Source organism: Agelaius phoeniceus, chromosome 5 (assembly GCF_051311805.1).
Source record: "Agelaius phoeniceus isolate bAgePho1 chromosome 5, bAgePho1.hap1, whole genome shotgun sequence".
NCBI lineage: Eukaryota > Metazoa > Chordata > Aves > Passeriformes > Icteridae > Agelaius > Agelaius phoeniceus.
The window spans coordinates 46,568,978-46,588,386 of record NC_135269.1 but is presented as its reverse complement, the minus strand read 5'-3'; the positions used below and the strand labels follow the sequence as shown (position 1 = coordinate 46,588,386).

Genomic DNA, 19,409 nt, shown 5'->3' with positions numbered 1-19,409 from the left:
TGACATGCTTTGTGTGAAATTATCTAATTAATGAAGCAGAACTACAACATCTCCTGTACTTTCCATATCAGATTTCTACTTATTTGTAGCACTGTTGAGATACAGGAACCTGCACTGGTGCACTGTGGTAGGAATGCTTTAGCTGAGAAAAAAGAGATAGCATTTGTAGTTCAACTTCCTTTAACTGCTTTGTGTAAAGGCGTGTTTTTGTAATCGTAATTCTGTTCCAAATGAGGAAACCAGTAAATTAGTGTTCATTTTTCCTGAGACTCCAAAATATATGATGGCAAAAAGTATAACAGACTTTATATAATCAAAAAATTACCCAACTGTAGGCAGAGGGAATCACTGCCTCCATAATGGCTATTCCTAATATCACTGGGTGGATTATTTTGTTTCAGATTGTATCATCTCTGTCATTTACACATCTTCCATTGTGGGTTCCCTTCTCAATATAGCAGGTCTGGCAATACTTATGAAGCAATACTTGAAGCATTAAGAATCCTCCAGCACTTTCTGAGTTTGGATGCATTTTTTATAGTCAGGCCTGTCAAAAGCTGGTGGATCTGTAGGTTATATGGAAAACATTTTAGCTCTGAGGCAAAAGCTAATAGCTGCACACAGCTGAAGAATATTCCTTAATCCATTTGCTTGCTCTCATGCATAGTCTGTAGGTGTCCTTCAGAAAAAAAAATTAGTTGCTTCACATATATAACACTGCCTTTATATCTTTATGTATGTGTAAGGGAAGAGTTAAAGTAGGAAGGCACAGATGGCTGTATGTGTGTGTTGGAAGTGAAAAAGGAGATTTCTTAGGAGCTGGAAGGTGTTTAGTGTCATGTGTAAGATTCCCTGCAGTGATACTAATATAACTTACATGTTATATTGCAGTAAGGTTCATGTTTTGGGATCTGGGTGTCACTTGAAATTGAATATCTTAGCATTTGTTCATTCTGTGGATTTGATTAAGATGGATGTATGTGGAAAAAGTTCCACATTATGGTGTGTTGAAGCTGGCTGAATGCCAGGTGCCCACCAAAGCTGTTTATCACTCTCCTCCTCAGACATGAGAGAAAAAGTGGAACAAAAGTCCTGGGGGTGAGGATAAGGGCAAGCAGAGATCAGTCACCAATTACCATCTTGGGCAAAATGAACTCAGCATACACTAATTTCAGGGGAAATGAGTGTATTTTATTACTAAGCAAATCAAGGTAGGATAATGAGAAATAAACCCAAATCTTTAAAACACCTTCTTCCATCATTCCCTTCTTCCTTGACTCAATTTTACTTTCCATTTTTTCTCCCTCTTCCCTTGCAGTGGTGCAAGGGAACATGGAATGGGTGTTGTGATCATTTCATCACATCTGCTCCTTACCCCTCAGGGAGAGGATTTCTCACACTCTTCTTCTGCTTGATCTTGGTGTTTCTCTGATGGGACAGTCCCCAGCATGAACTTTTCCAATGTGACTCCTTCTCACACTTTGCAGTTCATGAACACCAGCATGGGTCCCTTCCATTCAGTGCAGTCCTTCAGGAGCAGACTGCTCTAGTGCAGGTCCTCTGTGGGGTAACAAGTCCTGCAGGGAGACCTACTCCAGCATGGACTCCTCTCTCCATGGGGCCACATGACTGCCAGGACCCTGCTCCAGAGTGGGCTTCCCTTGGGGTCAAAGTGTCCTTCAAGCATCTGCTTGATCCATTTTGGGGTCCTCTGTGGGCTGCAAGGGGAACTCTGCTCCACCATGGACCTCCATGGGCTGCAGAGGCACAGCCTGACTCATCATGGTCTGCACCAGGATCTGAAAGGGAATTTCTACTCTGGTACCTGGACCACCTCCTCCTCCTTCATCACTAACCCCCTGGTGTGTGCAGAGCTAAAATATAATATCATTCTCTTGGTGAAATTACCATTGTACAACAACTTTTGCCCCTTTACTCCATTATCCCACAGGCCCTATCACTACTGCAGAGGGGCTTGGCCATGGCCAGCAGTGGGTCCATCTTGGAGCTGGCCAGCATTGGCCTTTTTGGACATGGAAGAAGCTTGTGACAGCTTCTCACAGAACCTGTAGACCTCATGCTACCAAAACCTGGCCACACAAACCCAATAAACATGTACAGCGATTCATGTTGCTTGGAGAAAGTTGTTCTTAAGTGTGATAGAGACTACCTATTTTACAAGGGTTTGTATTTTTGTTTTATCTCCTCTGCCAACAGGACATTATCTACAGTGTTTGTTCCCTGTTGACACCCAAAGATATGCAGATTGCTGAGACCTTTGGATTTCTCAAGGTCAAATCAAACTGAAGGGAATCATTCCTCATCCAGCTTAACCGAGCCAAGTTGCTTGCTTTGGCACTGCTGCCGCATCCTAAAAAAGCAGATTTTTCTTGCTTGTGGGCAGGTGGTTAGAATACCATATAGAGCTCATTTTTGACTGTCAAGATTGAAATTATTTCTCAGCCAAGGATAGCTATAAGTACATCTGTTAGCTATTAAATTGTGGAGAAAAAAAAAACAACTTTGCAAAGGTTCAAAATGTACCTCATATGTAAGAAAAAAGTAAATCAGAATTTCAGACCAACTCCTGTAAAAATGTCTAAAAAGATAAATGCAATTCCATTATGCTCTGAACAAGAAAACTGCAGCTCTGGTAGACCCTGTTCTTAAGCCAATGAGACTTCAAGTACAGTTTGAGCAACAGCAGCACAGGTGATTATTACTAATGTGTCGAAGACTTCCATAAAACCTGAAATTATTTTTTTGCTCACACCAGTATGGTTTTTGACATATGTTTGCGTTCTATATATCAAAATCTGGGTGGTTTGTTGTCTTTGCCTGTAGTATTGCTAAAGCAAACCATTTAAATGGGAAGAATAAGAGGTGTGAAATATTTTTTAGTTTTTATTATAAGATAATAAATTTAAGAAAGTGAAAGACTACTCTTCATTAGTAGAGGCTTTATGAAGTTCAAGAGATTGTTCAGTAATTATAACTCATTCTAATGAACTAGATTTGAAATTAACAAATACTAAGTTAATTATTACTTACAGCATTTTTTCTCTTAAGAATTCATCCAGATATCTTCTAAATTTAATTGTGTGAGAGCTAACAGAGGTCATGGTTACAATGAGTCAGAGAAATGAGTCTAAGGATGCTCAACTAAGAAAGAAAAATAGAAGTTTGTAATGCTTTCAAAATATATTATTGAGTGCAATTCCTTTGTAGCAAAGGCCTCTCACAGGGAATTTATGTAAAATTCCTGATGAGCTAGTAGTGCTTTTAAATTGATATTTTCTTTTAGTTTTTCAGCCATTGTTGAAGAGTTCTAGAAGCATTCTAAAGCATTTTTTCACTTTGAATTGTATTTATTTTTCACTGAACTATTGATCATTACACTTACAACTGTTATTCATTTACACAGATCTAAACCCCCAAATGTGATAGCAGTCTGCAAGGCTCTCCTAAGAAAAAGGGTAGAGTCAACACTTTTCAAAAATGCTTGTGTTAGTAAATTGGCCTTGTACAATTGCACAAAGTGATGGACAATAGTTTTATTTCAGCATGCCCAGCTAAAGTGTTTAACTAGTGAAACAAATAAATGCTAGTTTGTACATTTAGACCAGGAGCCATATTGCCACTGCAACACACACATGTAGTCTTTTCCTTGTAATTTTGATCAGAGATTAAAATTTCTGCAGGATTCATGGAAGAGAGGGACATTGACTAATTCTGACTATGAATCAATTTGGATTCTCTTCTTAGGAAAGAAAACGAAGTTTGTGTTTTTTTTATTTTAAAAATATTAACATAGTCTCTACAAGAGTAGTTAAAAATAACCTACCATTATGAACCAAACATGGCTTTCTAAAGCCTGTAGCCTTGTTTGTTTGCAGCAATACTTCATTGCTCTATTCTGGAGTAACTCAAAAATGAAATTATTTTAAAAATTAAGACCAATATCAAGAAACAGAGGGTCCAGCTCACTCTAACATGAGCCTTTGCTGTAGTTTGTTATTAATGCATGCAGTAAAAATCTCGAATAGAAGTTTGTTTTCCAATTCCAGTGTTCCACAGGACAGTGTTTGCAATAGTATTGCTAGAAAGAATACAGAGTTCCCAGATAACTGCCCTATGCAATACTGCAGTAAGATTTTTAAGCAATTGCTCTAGGAAAATAGATTTTCTTGCCTTTCTTCCCTTCACAGGTATGAGGGCACTTATTTTTTACAATATATCTTCTTTTTTTTTTTTTAGCCTACACATGGGCAAAATTTGATGATTTATATAGCCAATACATGAAATGGCAGAATGTTTTACATTTAACTGCTGTGTTTAAGGTATTTACTCATGAAGTATCACTCCTATCTACTGAAGTAGACAATTAGAACTGCTGCTTTTGTTTCTTTTCCATTTCTTTTTTTCTCCCCTATTCCCTTAATATGTTTATTAACATTGTAAATTTGAATTCTATTTCCTCTAAGTAAAAACTACTTGTATACAATAATCTGCTTTTTTCAGTATGAGAATTTGTATATAACTCCTCTTTAATCACTAAAAGAGACTTTATTTTTGCATAATTGTAGAAAAATATTCTGGTTTATGATGCTTATCTCAAGAGTAGAAAAGAAATATGTATTTTCCATGGTTTAGAAATAATAAAAAGAACCAACAATAGCTAATGCACTCTGCAATTTTTCTCTTTTTGCCTTAGGCCTTAAAGAACACACTTCAACTACAGTTGTTTAACACCTGTGTTAAACCCTTAGATTTTCACAGGGTCTCTGAAAACCTTTGTAAGACCTATCCATGCAGACCATTTTTTTCCTCCAATTTTATTTCTAAGTACTTATTACAAAACTTTTTTCCCTTCCTCTTAGTGATTTCCCAATCATAATAAAGGAGGAGATTATTTAGGGATAAGAGATTGTGTCAGGTCTGAAATTGAATCACTGACTGGCCTTTGCCATATTATTTTCCTGACATTTGTGAGTTAAACATGCCAGTAGAATTAACTTTCAAATCCTTTCCCCTTCTGAGTGAATTTAGTTTTGTGCATGAAGTCTGTAAGCGTACAAAACTTTATCACAATATACTCTTGTGCATTCAGGAGGACGAATGGAAGAGAAAATTAAATATTTTTTTTAGCTATTGTTTGCCTTTATCACTGATGGAAGAGACCCATTTAAAAATTTTCTGAAGTGTCTAATCAAACAGCTGAATTAATGAACAACTATCAAGCTGCACTTTAAAACATTTTACTAGTAAAGTATATGATACTTTGTAAAAGAAACTATCAATGAGATGGAGCATTATGAAATCTGAAAACATAAATAATTTTATTGTCCGAACTGTATGCCATATCTATTGGAAAAAAAAAGGATTTGCATAGTAATAAATGGCTTTTTTTAGCATAATTGAATTATTATAGTGTACTCATTGTATTCAGGAAATCATATATTTACCAACTAGGACAGTTTTGCATTTTTGTTTTGAATAGTTTAGGAATTCAGTCTTGAATAATGTGTTATATGGAACTGTTCTGGAAAAAATGAAGCTCAGTCTTTTTCTTTTCTGCAAATAGGCTATTATTTTTTCAGCTTTCAATGAAAGTACATGTAGAATTCCATTAGAATATAGTACTGGAATGCTCATCCTTTTAGCTGCCAAAAAATATGCTCAATGAAAGTACATGTAGAATTCCATTAGAATATAGTACTGGAATGCTCATCCTTTTAGCTGCCAAAATCTGTTTGAAAAAGGATTAGTCAGATTTTGTGACTTACAAATAAAGTAATTATTATTTTTATTTGATTAATATAGTCAAAGTTAATATAATGCACTTTTGAGGATTCCTTATTCATCTAATATTTCATGGCCTCCAGGTTATTGATTAGGTCGTCCTTTTAACATACTCACCCTCCCCTCCAGCCAAAACAAGCCTCCCCAAACCCAATATTTTTCATTTTGATTTGTGAATATCCCTGATTAGTGCTGTTGCACAGTCCAGCTTAATCTCCTGGTGAAGATGCTTTTCTGTCTCCAGTTGAATTTTTTTTCGTTTTAGAGCGTGCTCCTTCTGCCTTCTGCTCTGAGGGCATATCTTCCAGACAGTGAAAAGCAATGAGCAGCTGGAGGCAACAAGCTAGATCAAAAGTCTGTTTCTGTAGATGGACAGATTTGTTTATTCAAAACTAAATAAGAGGTATCACTATTCATAGTCCCATCTGTAAATACTTTATCCTGGTAATAATTCAGTGTGCATGACAATTGCTCTCTGTGGTTAAAGCACAACAACATCACTGCATGAATGATTGCAGAATAACAGGTCCCATCTGAAAAAAGCAGAAGTGTGTGGTAGAAGGCAGACTGGCATTGTGAAAATGACAGCTACTTGGGGAACTAAATACAGGAATTTTGCATCCTCTGCACCTCAGCTTTAGTACTAATCTGTAGTTTGTCATTTTGTAATACTGGGACATGCTGCAGCAATATGATTTTCTGTAGAGGATGGCATCAATGTCATTTTTCTTCATCACTTGGTGTTCTCTTAAAGGTTTTTTCTAAGTTTATCCTGTTTAGCTTGTGGCAGCTGAATAAATCCTACCCCCAGGACAAAATAATTGCAGGAATCTGAGGCCAGTTCAGATACAACAGTATATTTTTGATGAAGAAAAACAGTCTTAAACTTTTTCATTACATGACTGCAAGATATGAATGTTCACTGGTATTTACCTGAGATAAAATATGATGGTTCAAAATTTTGTTACTACAGAAGTGAAGTTAATAACCTGTTATTTATATTTAACTGAAAAGTCTCTTCCTTTCTTTTGTTGTGATTTCTGACAAAACAATGTAGTAAACAGTTGATAATGCAACCAGCTCATACAAAAATTTTTATATATTTTGACTTAGTAACACTCTTGAAGTCCAAAGGAATTCATTGCAGGCAGTTTAAGCTAATGCTGAGTTGTATGCAAGGTCAAATTCCATACCCAGAAATATGTGAATTTTTCCTAACAAAACATTGTTGGGTTTGGGGGGTTTTGTTTATGTTTTGGATTTTGGGTTTTTGGGGAGTTGTTTGTTTGTTTTTAAAATCTTTTAAACTAACCATTTTTTCCATTTCTGCTTAGAACCATTGGATACAAAAAGAAGTATGTGAAAGTTCCCCACGGTCATATTTGGGTGGAAGGGGATCACCATGGGCACAGCTTTGACAGCAACGCTTTTGGTCCTGTAAGTCAATTCTCTGCTGTCACACTTTGCAAATGAAAAACTGTGCATATGTGAAACACAGTGAGTATGAATTGATTGTGAGTGTAGTTTTGTTATTTTTGTGAGAATTATTAAACTTTATAAAATATCTTGGTCAGCAGATATTGAGTTTTTTCTTAGCTATTATAAAAAGAATAAGGACTTCTTTCAATTCCCCACATGGAAGGGGATGTGGTAGAGATTTTAAATTTGGAGGAATATGCTGGAGTTGTTGCCAGAGGGTGAGCCAGCTCCCTGTAGCTGACAGATGCTCCCTGAGGACATTTTGCCAGCTGATACAATTTGGAATGATTCCCTCCTGGGAACTTTGTCCTGCTTTAGTGCCAGTGCTGGGATAAAGAATTGGGGAACTGTAACCATGCTTAACAAACGTTAACTGGTAAATTGGTCAGTGGACAATAGTAGAGATATTTAAAACTTTTCCCAAAGCAAATATTAAAATTTTCTTTGCATATTGAAGGAAAAGAAAATGTAATCCATAAAAATCTGTTTCTTGATGGGTAAAAGTGTGCATCTTTTTGTCAGGAGGACAGTCAATTCTTTCTCTGAACTCTAGTTTGGGTTTGGTTTTGGCTTTGTTACTCTTTGTATAGATTCTTGTTCTTGTTTTAACTTAATCTAGCATGCGGGAAATTGTTGCAGCAACTTTGTATCCTGCTGTGGAAATACAAACTCTTTTAGCCCTATTCCACATGCAGGATTTTTCTCTCTCTTTAAGAGAGAATATTCCTCTAATGTTATTTAAAAACCCACTTTTTGTTATAGGGAAGCTCTCAAGACTGGGTTTTTCCACCCTTATGCATTTCACATCTATTTCATACAGAAGTCATACTACTAACTAATTGAATTAATGACAAGAAGGACCTTATGAGTTTATCTGGCTTCTTGAAGTTTAGCCCAATTATTAAATTGAAATAATTGTTCTCAAGAAATAATACAAAATAGGCCCACTGTCATTTGGAGTATGTAATGGTGATGCCTTCTTTTAGTTTGTCTCACATTTTGTGTGCTTGTATTTCCTGCTGTTTTTCATTATTATTTTCCTTCTACTATCTTCCAAAATCTCTAACATCTAGTTTTGGAGGTTCTTTCCAACAGAATTAAGTCAGTCTATCCTGTGCAGGTATCTCTTTCCTCCCTTAGTAAGCTTTTCTCTGTCACTCTCTGTTCCCAACATAAATCTTAGTCATAAAGCCACTAATCTTCTTTTCACTTACAAATATATTGCCAATGTAGGCTCAGAGCATAAAGAACCTTTAGCAGTTGGACATTGGTTTCAGATTTACAGCAGCTCACACAGAAATTCACACAAGGTAAAATCCTCAAGGTAGCCACAATGCAGCTTTCATGCAAGATAGAATGCTGGGGTAAATCTAAATACCCTCAGATTTTTGCTCCATTCACTGATGTTTATAAATATTAGTAAATCCCCTTCACTAGTCTTTGACCTCACATTAATCATCAATTGTTAGCTAACATCAGATAGTATATCACTTTTCTTAGAGCAATGGCACTTTTGAGAGCTAGCAGGACAGGTTTTGACAGTGAATTCTTTATCTTTCTTCAGGAAGAATGACCTTTGTATTGCTTTGATGAATACATTATGGGCAAGTCAGCTGTAAATAGGTATTTTCCTCTCAAATTAAATTAGAACAGCAATCGCTGAATGCAAGCAGAAGGAACAGAAGAGATCACAGGATTTGAAACTAGCTCCAGAATGCTAAAATATAGAATTTTTCTGTCTGTAAAAGAAAGTGGAAAGTGCATTTAGAAGGACACACTGCACTCTAAGTTCTTTTCATCCTACACATGTAAGATTTTAGGTTACTGGGACATTTTTACTGCTCTTCTGTATTCTGGAGATTATTTGCACAAGTGAATTAAAATATTAAAATCACTCTTTCAAGCCATTCAGAAGGTATGTACTTTTTGAAACCAAAAATTCTCTCCTAAGACTGCAGCAGTGGTAAGGAACAGACATGGTAAGACATGGAAATGTTTTTCTCTCTTTGTTAGTATGAAGGTCACTTAAGATATGGGGTTAAATGTGTGTCACATTAGGACATGTATGTCACAATTCTGACTTTCAAAATGATGTTTTCTTAAATCAAAAGATGCACTAGAAATAGCAGGGGGCTTAAGTGGACTGTGTTGTAGGCTACCATTTCCTCTACTTTCATGGGATTGTATAGTAGGAAGTGCAGATAGACTCAGTAATTTATATATTTATAGTGCAGATAGACTCAGTAATGTTTTGTAGATGAACTTAATGAATTACATGGGGCATAAGAGGAAATTATAGAAAAACAGATTGAGAACAGATGTCAGAATAATTTTTTTCTCTTAGAGAATAACTCTGTGTAATGGATGCTAATGGGTTAGGTTGATAAAGCATAAACCCTGATACCAATCAAGTTCTAAATTAGATGCACCTTTGGAGAGATAGGAATTTCTAAACTGCAAAACTTGGCCTGATTAAACTGTGTTTATTTAGTTCATAAAAATGTTATAAAATAAATAATATCTTGTTATTGCATGGCTTTACAAGGCAAAAATAGGATTTTTAAAGAATAGACACATATTTTCCTGAAGTGTGTAAATAGAATGAAAGTGTTTAAACTAAGATTTTAAAGGTTTACTATTTTCTTTCTTAATTTTGTCTTTGAATAAAATGAATCCCTTAACTCATAGTAGAAAAATAACAGGGTATCTATGGTTAGTGCTGAATTAGAAATGCTATTAGCTTTGTATGTGATCAAAACTTAGATATTCATTACCTTTTCTTAATATGGAACTAAATTAATTAATTAATGGCTATTGTACATTGTCTTTAAAAAAATGCTTTGTGTAATACTGAATAGCAGGTGATACAGAATGCTATTGCTGTAATACTGATGTGTTTCAGGTTTGGAAATCTGCCAGCCATTCTTAACAGTGAAAATAGCTGTTTTGAATAGAAGCCAATAAACATCTAGAGAACTTGAATATTTTTACTATAATTTAAGGGGTAAAAAATTACATATCATTGGATTTTTTTTCAGTTACTTGGACTAGGATAGAGATTTCTCTTAAATTGACTGTTGCTGTTTCTAAATTCTGAGTGAAGTTTTATAATATTAGGGTACCATTCCTTATTTGGCATACTACAGAAATGTGACAATGAATATCTAGTATAATAAAGGTACCACTTATTAAAGTTTCTTTTTTTTGTTTTCGATTCTAGTAGTTTTACTATTTGATGGACCTTTTTACTATGGGTTGTAGTTCAACAGCATAGGAAATATAGAAGTAATGTTCCTGGCAATGGTTTTACTTTCTTAGATCAGAAATGCAGGAGATATTATAAAAAACTGATGAAGTATTAGAATCCTCTGCTGCTTCAAATTCCTAAACAATTTTAAAGGGTTAACTTTATGCCAGATCAGGTATTGTCTTTGCTTGCATAGTCAGGATAATATCAGCATAAAAGCAAAGTCACAATTTATATTCTGTGTCCAATATTCTGGCTAACTCAAGGGAAAAGTCATTATAAACTGTATTTTGTGTAGATTAAATGTTTAGAGCTGGCAGCCAGCAGTGCAGAGATGGTTATCCAAACAATATGTGAGGATATCTAAGAAACAGTTATTAATAAGTGCATGGAATAACTGATATATTCCTGGATGTACACATGTGCAATGAGAAGCTCTCTCATAATTTTTAAAGTGAAACAGGCAAATTTTATCCTATAATGCTCTTATTTGTACATTTACATGTTTCCAAATGCCTCCAACCTGGGGATATGAGGGACCTTTATAAAATTAGGGCTTGCAATCAATGGCAGTCTTTCAGCTGTCATGTATAAGACCTGAACAAAAGCTCATTAAAGTCAATGAGAGCTTTCTATTGCTTTTAATGGCTTTGGAGAAAGTTCTTTCTAAATTAACCTGTACAATCCAGTGTAAGGGCAAAAAAAGCTATTATCCTCCTTATCTTCCTTGGAAACTTGTGACACAGGTAGGTTCGGTACCCTGTCAAAAGTATCTTTTTTTTGCCTATCCAGGTCCCTATCTCAGCTCTTTTCCTAAAAATACATCTTTAATGTGTTTATTTTCAAAACTTGTTGAACCTGAGCCTAAATTTTTTGTTTGACAGAAGTTTTGCATTTATAAGCTTCAAATAAGTAAATTGCTTGTAGTTAGCATTACTGTAGAGGCCAATTTTTATGATTGCCTATTCTGTACTGTACATTCATGGAATAAAATATCTGAAAAACCTTTCTATCTGTTTAACCACATTTTCATTTAAAAGCACAAACCTGTAGGCTGTGGCTAGGAAACTATAAACTAGGATGACACTAAACAGAATATGCTGGGTTTATTAGGTATTTTGATTTGATTTTCAAAGGCAATCATCATCCCTTTCAGCTATGAGATAGGAATGGTTTAACTGTTAACCCTCAACAGGCAAATTAAATTACTTACAGTAGCAGAATGTAGCCTCTTATGATTGTTTTAGGCTGATCTAGTCTTTCTCTCTGTAATTACTGTTAGTGAATACATGTAGTCAAAAGCACAAAATAAGAAAATTACATTAGAGAGTAAGTTGGATGGAAATATGACACTTCTAGTGGAATGCAGAGGTTACTACTGGTAAAGGAAATATTTAAACCAAGATGTCTGCAGCCAGTGAGAGTACCTCTGCTTCATTCGATCTGTCATCTTCTGAGGGAGGTTCAGTGGACAATTGAAGGAGGAAGCAGATCTCTGTCTGCAGCTTTGAATTACTTACATAACAGCAAAGAAACAATGCCACATGTCCTAAGAGGGCACATCATCTTGGTGATGATCTTGCCATCTGGAGAAACTTTCATATGTGAGCTGTAAACTAGTGCAAGGATTACATATCTCCCTGAAATGGAGCAGCCTCTAAGACAAGAGGTGGGAAGAGTTTAACAGCTCCCAGCAGTGCACTGAGCATCACTGCATTAAATTGCACAATAAGGCTCATAGCTAGGGCACACTTCCCACAGAGAGCTCTGCCAGGACTTGAAATACCTGCTGACTCCAAAATGCCATTCAAAGAGGCTTAAGACAAATATGTCAATGGCAGAGTACCAAAGCCTGTTTTTCTTAGTTTAGAACAGTCAAGAAGAGATAGTCAAGGGTGGCAATACAAAAGTGTGATTTTAACAAGAAAACACTTATCTGTGCTTACTCTCCTAAAGTTTATGTAGGTGAGGAGAAGAGTGATGACGAAGGAGTCAGTGGAGGCTGGGAATGACCTGCTGGGGGCTTGTCTGCATTAACTTGCTGACAGATTTTGGAGATTCTTCTGTTAACTTTTTGCTACTACTGCAACCAGTGCACCTTCACTCTGCTATATAGATGTACCTTGGAGAGTGGCCTGACTCTTGTGGGGTCAGTGACATTTCTAGTTCTCTCTTGGGTATTAAAGAAGAAACGAAGCCTGTGTTTAAGCAGGATGTGTAATGCAAATACGCCATCAATGCCATTCCATATTATTTATCTCTGGCTACTGGCAAAAATGAAACAGGTGAAACTGTTTACAATCAGAAAAAAGATTGCATATGGAGCATGAAGTTACCAGTAGTAAATGGCATGGATGCACAGCTTGAACTTGTAGAAATCTATGGTGAATAAAAAAGATAGTACATTATGTGTTATGACTGATGACAAATAAAGCTCGAAGGGTAAATATGCCTGTCCCTTTGAGAGAATACTGTATGTGAGATGCAAATTGGGATGGTGGCTTTTTTGTGAAGAATGACAATTCACTCCAGGAGCTGCTGAAGGGGAGCTTTGCTAATAAGATTGTGTGGCCTAACTGTCCATTAAATTATCATGGCTAACTGAATTTGCACTATAGGGAATAAAAAGTCCCCTATAGCTGTCCTAATTATTTTGAAAAGTAAAATATTTAGCTTGACTATTTTAAACCAATGCATATGGCTATTATCATGTGACTAAAAGCTCTCAGTGAAGGCTACTCTATTTCTTAGCAATAGAAAGTTTGCTTTTTGTCTTAGTTATGTCAAATCTTATTTTATGCATTCTAGCTAATTTTCTCTATTACTTGTAAATGTAATTTATTTAGCATTGATAAAGCTTCAGTCATTCTGCTTATGGAGCAGGATTTATGTAACAAATTCAAGCACAATGAATTATTAATGCAAATATTTAGTATTTCTGAATGCAAAAGCCTTTAATGAATTTTTCAACCACATTGGAAAGAATCGTAGTCTGAGCTGCATTTGGCATCACTTATATTGAAATAAACTGGGAAAAATGTTGAAACAGTATGGGATCTATTTAATGAAATATTAGAAGAGATCAGAGAGCTGTCAGAATCATGCAATCATTTTTAATTATCTAATTTGAACAGTTGTGCATTCAAATATAATAATTTGTGAAGCTCTGTGTACTCCTTCATCAGTTTCCTTACAATTCCTTACAATTCTATTTCTCTCAAGTTACTGCTTGAAATACCCTTATATTTGATAATCTTTCTGCAGGATTTGTAACATTATAATGTCTATATTGAATTAACAAATTTGCTTGTTTTAATGCATGCGAGGCACAAAGGAATCTTTGCTGACTTCTGTATAGTTTAACAGTGTAGGGAATTTTGATTCATGCTGGCATTCATTTTAAGATTTGCCAGGTCATAATTGAAAAAAAAAACCCACTTAATGTATTTATTTCTTTATAATTTTACCTCCTTGGACATGGATTACTGTCAAAGCTCAGACAGTGATTACTGAAAAAAGTTCTAAATTTTAGTTTGCAGAATTGTAGGAAATTTTTATTTACCTGGTTCCATTTTTGGATATGATAGATGCTTTGGTGTAATAAGTACTCATGTCGCTAAAAGTCCCAAGCCTAAAATAAGACTATTTTATTCTAGCACCTTCTTTAAATGATTGCACATCATATTGGAAGGTTAAAAATGTGTATTTGTATGGCAGTGAAAGTGCAAACCAATATGTATGTAATTATTTAGAAGTGTATGTTTTTTCATTTAGAAGTAAAAAATTGAACCATGATGAATATTATACCAGTACTTCAATGAATTATTAGAGGGAAGTGATGTTTTCCATGCACTTGGTGCAGTCAGGACAGTGTGCTTTGGGGATTCCCTGCAGAAGAGTTGGTAAATAAGGCCTGAGAAAGGCCCCTGTGGCAGAGCTGTAGCTCACCATGCAGAGGTTCCAGAGCAGGCTTTGCTCATGCCGGGGTGGGAGGGCTGCAAGGAGAGGTCAGAGCTGTCCTCAGCTGCTGCACAGGCCAGACTCCTCTGAGACACGGAGGCGAGGGACAGAGACAGCAGCCACAGCACCCAAGGTTCTGAGCAGACACTAAGTTATTTAAGTCTGGGGTTTTTTCATTATGGTGAAGTCATGCATTGGTTGCTGAAAAAGTTAGGAAGATCTCAATTTTCAGAGATAGTAAAAAGGTCTGCCCGGAGAGCCCTGAGCAACCTGAGCTGGCTGAGCCCTGCCATGTAGGAGGCTGGACAAGGTAATCTCCAGATATCCCTTCCTACCTATATGTCTGTGCATATAGGAAAATGATTTTTATTTTGTCAGTACTCTTTTATTTAGCACTTGGACAGTAAACTGACAAATTTATGTGTTAACACTGATGGAATCACATTTATCAAGAGAGAGAAAATAGTAAATTTACTTTTCTATTGCTGCAGTCTCTCAGAGGATTATCAAAGGCATCAGATTGCATTTTAGACTGTACAAATGGTTCTTTGCCAACCTTTATTTGTATTCTCTCTTTTTTAAAATGAATAGTTTAGAAAATATACTAGATATCATGAATTTTCCTAACCAGACCATGCTTAAACTCCAGCCTGAGCAGAGAAGAAAAATTTTCCTCAAATATTAACAGCAAACACTTTTTTTTAAAGCAGTACTTCAGACTTTAAAGGTATGTTATGGAGCAAATAATATTTAATTTTAGCTAAATCTGATTTGGACTAGGATCTTGATCTCTCAAACATTTGTTTTTATATATTTTATGTCTATAGGATCTTCCTAATCAAGTCCAGGGCCTGCAAGTTTCAGACTGCTTCTCTTGTTTATGTTGTGTCTTTTCTCCATCTCTTCTTTTGAAAGACTTAATAAATGAAGCACTTTACTTCAAACAGAGTTATTTTGCTGATTCTGATTATGACTGATAATTCAATAAAAACTTAAATTTTTAATTAAGCAAAACTTTTGCTGTTAAGTAATTTAATTCCTGATTATTATCCAAGCAATTAAAGCATTTTCCAAACTGTGTGGGCCTTTTTTGAAAAACACAATTGTAATGGACATATATATTTATTTATTTATTAAATTTCAGAATATAAAAGTATAGAAATAGTTTTTTGATGAACATAATCGTGGTCTTGTCAGAGAAATGTTCAGATTAACAGCAGAATTTTCAAGTTATTATTTCTCTCTTTCACTGCAGAAGAGACAAGTAAGAATAATTCTTCAGAGGTAATTCCCATAGAATATTACATTTGGTGAAGGGATAATGCCTACTAACAGAGTGGCAAATAGGTTTGCAAAACAAATAATAAAATATATTCCTCTTCCCTTGATTATTATTTGAGATAATGTTACTTAATTAAAGTTGGGTATAGTTCTTTTCATTTACTTGTTCTGAGGATTTGGGCACTGCAGATTAGCATCTGTTAAGGTTTGAAATTTTATGTAGATTTTAATTAAGAGCTTCTGCAACTCAGTGTCAGATTCAGGAACAAGCACAGTTTTTTTTTTTTTTCTTGTCAGTCTGGAGATTTAGAAGAGTTGTGTATAATAAGAAAACTGATATTTCCTCTTTCACATATGCACCATTTATGTAGCTGTAATTTATGTCCTGATGGAATTAGTGAAAATGTGTTTAATTGCATTTGCTGCAAACCAGAAATCTCTTATCATGTGATCATCAGCCCTCTGTGCTCATGAGAACAAGTCCCATGTAAACTTTTGATTGTGAACCTTGATAACAATGCCTGCAAGCTGCAAGATCTGTACTCAATATCACATTTTCTAATTGCAAAATTTTATTTTTACCCCAGGTAATCTATCCCAATATAATTTTAAGGAATGCTTTTCTGAAATGTATGTATTAGAGCTCATACCAATGCAGTCTCTTCTTCCATGCAATATATCTTCCTGAAGCTGGGAGAGCAGGTGACAAGCTTTGGGGGTTGTTAACTTGTACACCTCATATTTGTGAGATATCACTTTTTGCAATGGGAGCAGAAGGAAACCACAGTAGTAGTTAACATGTTCTGATGACAAAATCTGATATTTCTTTCCTAGCAAAGGTATAAATCTGAAGATGATGAACAATTTTCACTCTAAATAACAGCTCATGGATCAATAATTGATCAATTATTAGAAAGAATGAAGAAGAAAGAAAGAAAAGACACATTTTCAACTCTGCAAAATAACACTTCCACTTCTGGTGGAAGTCATGCAATTTTAGTAACAAAAATCTGTGCAGCATCAGTTAAACTAATAATTAAAAATAAAGCCTCTCAGTATTCTATAATGGTAAAATGAATTATCAGGTATTTTCTGGATGAGTCACTTCATGATCTTTCTTGAGACCATAGTAAATGGTCCCCACAATGACTGCTTTACAGCCATTGGATTAATGTATATGATGGGGTACTTAAGCAAAGGGGGTAACTTATTAAAACCTTTAGTCAACACTGCCAGAGTTATTATTTGTAGAATATAGCTTTGACTTGGTATGCAACCAAGATAGGAAAGCAAAGAGCTACAAACCTTCCCAATTTTTCTTTTGGATCACCTTAGCAGGATTCAGGTTTTTTGTAGTTTAGCCAGTGAAGAAATTTTAAAGCCAAAAGCTCATCTGCCTTCCCCTAAAAATGCACAAAAGAAATAACAGAAAATTTAAATGTACTATCATCTTAGCAGTTTTGTGTTTTCAATTCTGTATTATGCCCAATCATATTCACATATTTTCACATTATGAAAATTAAAATTCAGGTTTAATTTGCAGCTTATTAAAACCAGGATTTGTATCACTTAGATGCCAAAATAACAGACTCTGGACTACTATGTAACAGATGTGAAACTGGTATCCAATGCTGAATTTTGGCCATATACACACTACCTCTAATGAAAGCCAGGGGAAGCCTATGACCAAAACAAGGTGTAATACACTGAAAAAGGAGAGGGATCAGAAGAAGTGACTGCCCACAAAATTCTCCATGACTGCTCCTTGGCAGGTTATAGCTCCACCTAATATAATGCTCACCTTCACGTTTCAGAGGCTTTGGCAGGTAAAAAGAGCTCACCAGATGATGTTTTTTACAATTTTAGAGATTAGACATAGGCATTCCAGGATCCAATTTTTTTTCAAGACTTATAATTCGGTCACAACCATGAGACACTAATTGAAATTTGTTCTTCAAAATGCTGCCAGTGCAGGTTTCCACACATAGTGTAAGTCAGAAATATTTGTGTTACTCTTCCAGACTGAAGAGTAAAAAAATGAACATGCACTTTGGAGTGAAAATAGACATGCCCCTCTAAAGTTCTGGTTTTGTTGCAACTGCTGTGTTCTCTGTATCCTCAAGCTGTGAAGAGATACAACACTCCTCTTTGACAAGCTCAATATACTGTTTTCTCTGAGGTGTATATTGTTTTCTGGTAAGTCCTGTAATACAGAACTTAAGAACTACTACTACAGGACTTTAGAAACGGTTTCATATTCATGATATCTGTACTCAAAAATGCTGTTAAGTCTTATGTATTGTCAGAGAAATTTTAGAGGCCCTCATGGTTCTGCATGCATCAATGAAAGGATAAGGTCTCAATTCAAAACATTCCTTAGTTAATATAGGCTCTGATTTTACTTAGTGAGTGGAGCCATGTAAAGAATAAATCTAATTTTCACAATTATTAAAATGTTTGTAATATCAGAGTGAACTTTTGTTCATATAAATTTTCAAAGAAACCATTGTATTTTCAATTAAAGAATTTGATAGTCTTACAAAGAAATTAGCTTTTAAATGAAAAATATTTAGATTGAACAAGACAAAAAATACTAACGGAGAATAAAGTCTTCATGTTTACCCTTAATGATGTTGAGTTAGGAAGAAATGTCCTTAGGATCTCATTCAGAACTCTCTTACATCTTCGTACTGTTAGGTTCTCTGAGATTTTTCCTGTAAATCTTTCTTAAGTACTTTTCTATTGTCACAGTATCTAAGTTTCAAGAAGCAGAATGATAAATGGATTTGTTAAAAATCTACAGTTCGTAGTTTCCTTATACTGCTGAATGCTCTACTAGCCCCACTAGTTATACACATACCAGTGCAAAACGGGTATGTTTGTACAATGGAAACTTGTTCAAGAAATGGATTTTAGTACATAAATTAGAAACAAAGTTCATATCACAAAGCTCATATCTCTTCCCTTCTCTAATATTCATTCTTCCTTTCCAAATTTGTTCAAAACTCTGTATTTTGCATTGTGCATAGAAAAAGATGCAACTGACATGACAGTAGAAGAAAATCTTGTATTTCTGTTGTAGCGTTCATCTCATGTTTGAACTATATTCTTAGAAAAGAAAATAGTAAAGATACTGTCTTGATCATTTATATTTGCATTTGCATGCAGTGTGGTTTGTATGGAAGGCTTATTTTACATCTGTGTTTTAGTTTGAAGTTTCAGGAAGTACTGCAGCCTGAAGTAAGTCATGCACTAAAATAGAAGATTATAATGGGATATCTTTCTTCCCTGGTTTGCTTTTAGACTTCTCTCCTGGCACACTTTACACAAATTAATTTGACAGTAACAAAAACTAAAAAGGTATTTGGATTACTTCAGCAGTAAACTAGCAACAGAGCCATGTCATTTCAATTTATCACTTGTCTTTAAGTGTGTGAAACCTTAGTGCTTCATCACATTCAAATAGATTGCTTATATATAGAAAAAAGCTGCCGACTTCACAGAGAGGGAAAAAAATCTATCAACTGCCAGCTGAGCTTTCACATTCTCCCTGACTTGCAAATTTTTTTAGTGAATCTCACACTACCTGAAGTAGAACAGCATAGTAACCTTAGTTTTACCCTTGTTACTATGTCCCAGG

At 35.1% G+C, this 19,409-nt stretch overlaps 1 protein-coding gene across 2 annotated transcripts in view; it reads left to right on the top strand.

The window, feature by feature from the left end:
• The window catches only part of IMMP2L (inner mitochondrial membrane peptidase subunit 2), a 405,869-nt gene that overhangs the window by 306,636 nt on the left and 79,824 nt on the right, over positions 1–19,409 (top strand). For both annotated transcript variants that reach the window (XM_077178940.1, XM_054632272.2), the window contains one exon: positions 7,137–7,239. In XM_077178940.1, the coding sequence (XP_077035055.1) occupies positions 7,137–7,239 (103 nt within the window). The remainder of the gene's footprint in view (positions 1–7,136; positions 7,240–19,409) is intronic.